This window comes from Phaethon lepturus, unplaced genomic scaffold (assembly GCF_000687285.1).
Source record: "Phaethon lepturus isolate BGI_N335 unplaced genomic scaffold, ASM68728v1 scaffold24382, whole genome shotgun sequence".
NCBI classification, from domain to species: Eukaryota; Metazoa; Chordata; class Aves; order Phaethontiformes; family Phaethontidae; genus Phaethon; species Phaethon lepturus.
Genome location: NW_010524425.1, coordinates 23,421 through 30,787, shown reverse-complemented (window position 1 = coordinate 30,787; position 7,367 = coordinate 23,421). Strand labels below are relative to the sequence as shown.

At 41.8% G+C, this 7,367-nt stretch overlaps 1 protein-coding gene across 1 annotated transcript in view; it reads right to left on the bottom strand.

Annotated features, from left to right (window-relative positions):
- Positions 1 to 5,882: 5,882 nt before the first annotated feature.
- Positions 5,883 to 7,367, bottom strand: part of LOC104617206 (uncharacterized protein C10orf71-like) — a 4,655-nt gene continuing 3,170 nt past the window's right edge. Inside the window, 1 exon segment of the mRNA XM_010282454.1 lies at positions 5,883 to 7,367. This exon segment is cut by the window's right edge and continues 522 nt beyond it. Coding sequence (XP_010280756.1) covers positions 5,883 to 7,367 — 1,485 coding nt within the window.

Genomic DNA, 7,367 nt, shown 5'->3' with positions numbered 1-7,367 from the left:
GTAGGGAAGAGTTAGCCTGTCAGGCAGCTTGACTTTGACAAGCCCTGGGTTTTCTCCAGCTTTGAACATCTTTTACTTTTTGCTGGAGCTGAAACTTCTTTCTTCTTGCTAGAAGGATTACAAAGATTGTCCCTGCTTCTCACAGAGTTTTCCCCCCTCTCCTTCTTTCAAAGTACCCCAGGCCTCTATTTATTCAATGTGGACTTTGACATGGGAAAGTGCTTATCTTTTAGCACTCCAAGCTCCTTCCCCAAAGGCTTGAGTTAAATCTGCTTTAATAAAAACACAGAGCTTTAGGCAATTGGGACATAAATTATTTCTCCTCTGTACTGTTGAAATGCTGCTTTCTAAGTATGTTCAATAGCATATTAGAAACAAGTCTCTAATTGGCCATAGAGAACCGAAGACTTAACTATCTAATGTAAAAAATCAACATCATGAAAACTTTGAGAATATCAAAAAGAAGCAAGGGAAGACCACAGGTCATTTTCAGTCATCCCCTACTCATTTAAACCCCATAATTACAATATTATCTTTAATATCGGGGGACAGTGGTGAATGTGAGATCATCATAACACCAGAATAATCATCCTAAAGACAAAATAAATTAATCATTGTCCTCTGTTGTTATAATGAGCATTCCACAAAAAAACCCCAACACATTGAAGTTCAATTTACTCAAGTGTTCCATGTTCTTTCTATCTCCTATAAGTCTCTGAAGCAGAGTTTCTTTAATAAAAATGACTGATGTACACCAGTTGCTCCAAATTACACATTTGTATGTATTCACTAGAGCCTACGTAACCCATGTACAATATCACCAGCTTCTGATGCTGCTTTTCATTGAGACAGAGGATCAAACTTAGAGTTCTTTGTTTACTCAGAAAGGAAAGAGAGTATATCCTCCAAATACAGATACGCAAATCTGTCAGTGTATTCCTGGTAAAAACATAACTAGCCAAGTTTTCTGTTTATGCTCTGTTATATTCAAAACACAGTAACACTTTCAGCAAGGACTGCTTGGGTAGTCAGGGATCAAAGCAGAGCAATTCTAAATAAAATTGCCAGTCTGGACATGGACTGAGCCAAAATCCCTTTGAGAAGAGTCTTCTTCATGTTTCATAATGCAACAGAGAATAAGAGAAACGGAGGAGTAAAACACGACTTAGGAGACTACATACAGTCTGCAGCACTTGTTAGTAATGAAAAAGGAAACTTACACCAAGTTACACACCTGGTAACTTCGCCAGGTGTATGGGGCACAGGGAATGCAAAAGCCCTGGTGTTCTCTGGGCAGCGGCACGAAGGCGATCCTCTTCCTGTACTGGTGGACTGGGTGCTGGCACCACTTCTTCAGGGTCCTCTGGCCAGACTGCTGCCCTTGTACAGCAGGAAGGGGTGGGAATGATCGCAGGAGCCCTGGGCCAAAGGTGTTTCTGCACAGTCTCCTTCTCCCTCTCTTTAGGAGAAGGAAGAAGGGGGACAAAGCCTTGCATCCAGTCATCTCATAGATTTTTTATATTGTGTATCACACACATGCACACACAAACACACACTTCCATACTGTCAACTTTTTCTGCTGGGATAATTGGAGATAAAATTACAATGAGATATAATTACAATGAAAAAGCTGTCTAGAAGTCATTCCGGTATTGTAAAACAAGTCCCATTTATTTTGTTTATTAATTAATAAATAATTACTTATTTGCAAATACAGTTGCATTGATGGAACGTGCCGATGACACACATTTTCTTGGACAGATGAATTAGGAAGGCACTGAACACCCAAAGAGGAGTTGATAAAAAAAAAACCCCAACCATGTAGGCCATTTCAATTAAACTGCACTCTCTAAAACAAATCAAGCATTTTGCACGAGGGAATTCAAGCTCTTGGGACAGAGCCATGGCTGCGGGATGTCAGTCCAAGTCTGCTGTGTGACGACTGGGCTGGAAGGCATTGCAGTTGCCCCAGGAGGAGAAGGATGTTCAAAGGGAGGCGGTTCTGGCTCTAGAGCTAAAGGCTAGGTAAGCCAGGTTTGGCCTCAGTCATATCTGCCAAGGAAGAACCACCACTGTAAACGAGCCTCAGGGCACCAAGAAATGCAACGTGCAAAGAAGTCCATGTGCAAGGGAAAGGAGCAGTGGAAGTAATGGCCCTCTGTTCCCTTCAGCCTGCTGTGCTTCTGTGCATGCAGAGAGCCTGCTGTGTTCTTTAGTCCTAATCACCGTCTGCTGGCAAGGCAGAATTCAGCTTAGTTTGCCTCAACACCTCTTTAACCTATGATTTAATGTCACTGTCATTTGCATCACGAAACAGCGCTTTCCTACAACCGCTTCCGTGACTATTGCACATTTCCCCTAGCCCCCCCGTTCCCCAAAGAAAGAGGTCAATTCACAGCTGTCATTTTGCCTATTAGTGACCTCTTCCATCCTAGTTTCCCACAGCAGCAATGAAAAAAAACCAAACCCAACAAACACAAACAGAAAAAGGCAGGGAAAGAAAAATATATGTTATTTAAAAAGGTGTCATTTGGCTTCCTTTTAATGCACAAACATTTTCTTTTCACCATCACAGACATTACTGCTGTCCTGTAGTGATATGAAAATGGCAGTTTTATAGGTATATTTTTTATATATATATATAGGGTTGGTTTTGTGCATGCGTGTGTTTGTACACACATGTACATGCTCCCATGGCCTAGCAAGAAGTTGGCCAAAAGCGCGGTCTACGCTAGCAACAGGATTGCTGACGGGTTCATACTCAAATGGAGTCAATACCAGGCTGGGACCTGGAGCAACACTGTTATAGTATCGTTCACTCCCTGGGGCAAAGTGCTCTAGGGAAAGCTCTGGATACATCATGAGAACCACTTTCATATTTGTTTTCAAAACTCCCCAGTTCTGTTTGCTTCATTTAGCTACAAATTCTCCATGTCAAAACTGCCTCTGGGACATGTGTGTGTTTAGAGACACAGTCTGCTGTGAATGCAGCTCCCTTAAGCCAGCAGAAAGGATTGGCCAAAATAAAGAAGTTCTACTCAAAATGTATTTGGTATCCTAGTTAGGACTGGCTCCTTTTGAGATGCCCACATTTCAGTTTACCTTCACAGTAGAGCAAAAAATACACTCTGCTTTCCTCGCATACCTAGAAGTACTATATTGGAGGATCCCATTCTCCACAGCAGAAGTTTAGGGCAGCACTCAAAAAAAGGGTGCGGAAGAAGAAGTGTGCACATCTACAAAACAACTGCCAGTTAACCAAGCAAAAGGGTTTTTTTAAAATGCAGTTGCATATTTTGCTTATCAAATTACCATTTATTTTACATCTGTGCACAGATACTTCATGTCTATAGTCTCCCCTTGGAAAGCAAGCTTTTCTCCTGTCCTCTGAAAGCCTACCTACTTCTTGACTTGTGGCTGTTAAGGGCATTTAAATTTGTAACATCAAACCAAAAAAATGGCTTGTGCATTCTGTTAGGCTTTCAGATTACATAGGTTCTGTCTAAATATACCATGGAAAACTTTAATAGATCTATTTATCTATATTTTAACATGCAGATGACTTTCTGCTCTATACTGGATAGACATTATGCTGTATGCAGTGACAGCAACATAGTGCAACATGAATGGCACCATGTCAGTTTAGCAAAATATTTGTAACCAAAAAATAAAGGAAAAATATTCATAATAGGAGCCATTTCCCTTAATTTAACCACTTGAAAATTCATCCTTGTTCCTGAAACAATCTTGATTTTCAAATCCTTTTTTATTTCATTCAACACGAGCCCTTTCCCAGGGGAGGCTGCATTTTCTGAGTTTCAAGTCAAAGTTGGTTTAAAACTTTTAGTGTTTGCAGAACAGGGTAATTCAGGCTGCAAGAGATCTCACGAAGTCTCTGGATGAAGAACCTGCTCAAGGAGGGTCAGCTCTGAGGCTACCCCAGGTTGCTCAGGGCTTTATCCAGTCAGGTGTTGAAAACTGTCAAGGGTGGAGACTGAACAATAAATGTTTATTCAAGTATGGGCATTTGGCTGAATGTGCTCAAAACCCAAACCAAACCAGTACAAACTTCTCCATTTCCACCCAACTCTGCTGCAACTGTCCCTGCCAAACCATAAAATGGCAAATCTGACACAAGTCTGCATAACAGGTGAAATGAACCTTAGAAAATCATTAAAGGCCAAATCCAAACCCCACTGAAACCAAGGAAGAGATGCCCTTAGTGTTTGTCTAGCTCCTCTAAGGGAAATGTTTAAGCAGCTAGCACTGACGAAAGGAAGCATCTCATGCATCTGGACGGGTTCTGCAGGCATGGCTCCTGTCAGGGATGGAGGAAGGCTGGGAGCTGAGTTCAGGTTAGGGAAGGAGTAAAACCACCAAGTGTTGGTCTGTGTCCTGAGAGCAGCCTTGGTCCTGGGAAAGTAAGAATTTACTGAAGAAAACCTCTATCATAAATATTAAAACTGGGATAGTGGAGCAGTGCCTGTGTCCCATCTCCATGTTGTATTTATTAACAAAGGCCTGATTCTTCCCTTTCTTTCAGGAAGTTAGAGTCACTTCACTGAAAACAATCCTGTAAAAATAGCCTAAGATGTGAATCAGGCTGAAAGTCACTGGTATACTCTTCCTTAGAGCTCCTGCACTTCAGTTTTAATTGGGGAAAACAGTGTGAAAATGAGACAGAGAAAAAGGAAACCAATACTCCAAATACAGATATTTATAAGCAGGCACATTACATTCAATTTTCCCATCTTTTCACCAATGTTATCTCATTATCTATGACGATAAAAAAGAGCTTATGCAAGGATGAGTGATATTTTGAAACAGATTTTTCAAAGAAAAGTGATAACCCAAAGAAGCACTTATCTAGAAATTAATACTTTGGACGTTTCTTATCTCTCTCTTTTTTTTTTTTAAATCACAGAATTCACAAGACCAAAATTAGGTACTTTTTTCAGGGTTTAAAAGTCAGTGCTGTATTTCAGTGGGAGCCTGAAAAAAACAACAAAACAAAAAGCATTTCAATTATAATAAACAAAGATCTTTTCATCCTAACAAAAAATTAAATACTGTTATGGGATTTCATTCAGCCTTGCTCCTTACCAAAATATTTCAGGCCAAGTATCAAGATGTTGAAGTTTTAAGCTGCAATATAAGTAACTCCTGACTCTAGGGGAACTTATTTGGAGATTATCAAGAAATATAAAGAATTCAGCAGCATGTTAGTGGACACTGCAAAAGTATATGAGAAGTCTAGAGCAACTGCAACTGTTGTTTAAAGGTTTTTTGACATGGCTGTTGTATTGTGCATCCAGTATACAATCGTCTTGTCAATAACACCTGGGCAATCAATGTGTGCAAAAAATGAATCTTGGGTTTATGGCGTATTTATTTGTAGCCTTATGCTTTCTACCTGTCAATATAGTTCAAAGGCAGTGAGTGAGGAAAGTTCAGTACATGTAGCGTCTGTCCTAGGTCTCATAGGATGGACAGGGTGGTCTCATAGGTTTTACTTTGTGTCATATATCATGCAACAGATCTGGGCAAAAGGACGCTTGCTTTGGCAATCCCAGCTGTCATAATGGCAAAGCAGCAGCAGCAGCAAGCAGTGGCTTCACACTGTTGTATTTATTTGTTTAGCTGGCATTGCCCCTGCATCTCACTGATAATTTGGTGCGTACTCAATTTCACTCTTCTTCAGGGCAATGATCACCTTGCATCTTTCAACACGATCAGCTTTCATTTTCCTTCCCACCCAAACCACAATGAGATTCAGACATAAAGTGTTGTACAAACATCAGATCTGCATGTGCTTTTGTGTGCGTGTGTCTGTCCAAACAGTTCTTAGAAACACTAGCTGGCATATTTTGTTACTTCAGTTTTCAAGACACTCCTTCGGCAGCAAAATCATCTAAATCAGTGAGGGACACTACGTTGGTATTTGGGGTTGGGTTCATGTCCTTTCCTAAGGGAACTTGAGTTTTTTCAGTGTCTTGACTGTAGGAGTGAGAGGCTGGTTCAATATAGGGCTGAGTATCCACAGCTTCCGTGTATCTGTAGTCCTGCTGGCCATCTTCAGGTGGTTCAGCTGGTTCTCCTGGTACAGCTGGCGTTAACCAGGTAGGTTCAGAGAGCTGTGAAGGTGATTTCAGCACTGCTACAGATGAAGCTGGTAAAGGCAGCACTCTAGTGTAGGAGGCATAGGAAGAATTCATAATTTCTGAACAGGGGGGCTGGTATGAGTTCCCTTCTGAGGAAGAGACAGAGACTTGAACATATTTGCCAGTTTCTGGGTCATAAAATGTCTTTAAATTAACTTCAGCTGGTAAATCAACTACATAATATTGACCAGAGTCAGGGTCTTGGAGGAGTTTACGTTGGGTTGAAGAGGGTGAAAGGCTGACTGCTGATACGCCACTGGGTCTTCCTGTACTGGTTTCTGTGGGAGTAAAAGTTGAGTGAGGGGAAGAGTGGAGAGGAGAATATCCCGAGGGTGAAGGAGATGCTAGTGCCTCTCCAGAATGAGAAGGTTTTCTCCCTACAGCATCTGTATGCTCAGTCTGATGTTTTTTCTGCTGCTCTTGCATTTTCTTTCTCCTGCTTGCCAGCTTTTTGGCCCGCCGCAGAGCCTTTTCTGTTTTCGGTGGCACAGCTGGAGGTTTGCCTGCTGCTCTCTCTCCAGGTCCCTTGGCCTCCAGTCTCTCAGCTTCCCCTGCAGAATCGGAAAGCAGATTCCTCTGTGCTGAATCAAGTATCCCTTCTGCAGACATGTCGGCTTGGCTCTTTAGTGCCGTGTTCAGCGAGGCAGGGTTTATAACATCGTCTGTCTCTCTAAGGCCAGGAATTGTTGGTTTGTCTGACGATGAACTGGCAGCAAGAGACTGCATCATGCTGCCTGACCTGGGGCTTGTAACATCAGGGCATGCAAGACTGTCTAACAAAACTGGTGCACCTTCTGTATGTAGGATGTCCTCTAAAACTTCGTGGGATACAGGAGAATATGCGCAGTCCTCTGATACGGAGCCAGTCACAGGGGAAATTGTCTCCCTAGTTATTATTTTTTTCACACAAGAGCCACCTCTGCGATTAGATAAATGATGATTCTTAAAGTAATTCGTCTTTCTTTCTGTGGGATAGCTGGGGTGGTTTTGTGCTTGGTCATTTTCCAGACCTAAATTTGGCTGTGTTAAGCTGTGTCTTGCCTTCGTAGCCTGGGGCTTCTTTTTCCTCCTGCAGACTCTTTCCTCATTCATTTTCCCAACTTTATTTAACAAAGCACAAGTCTCTTCATCACCTTCCATTAGCTTCCCTAATGAAAAGTTCTCTGTATCTTCCACAAGACTGGGATCCAGTGTTGCTGAAGTGGA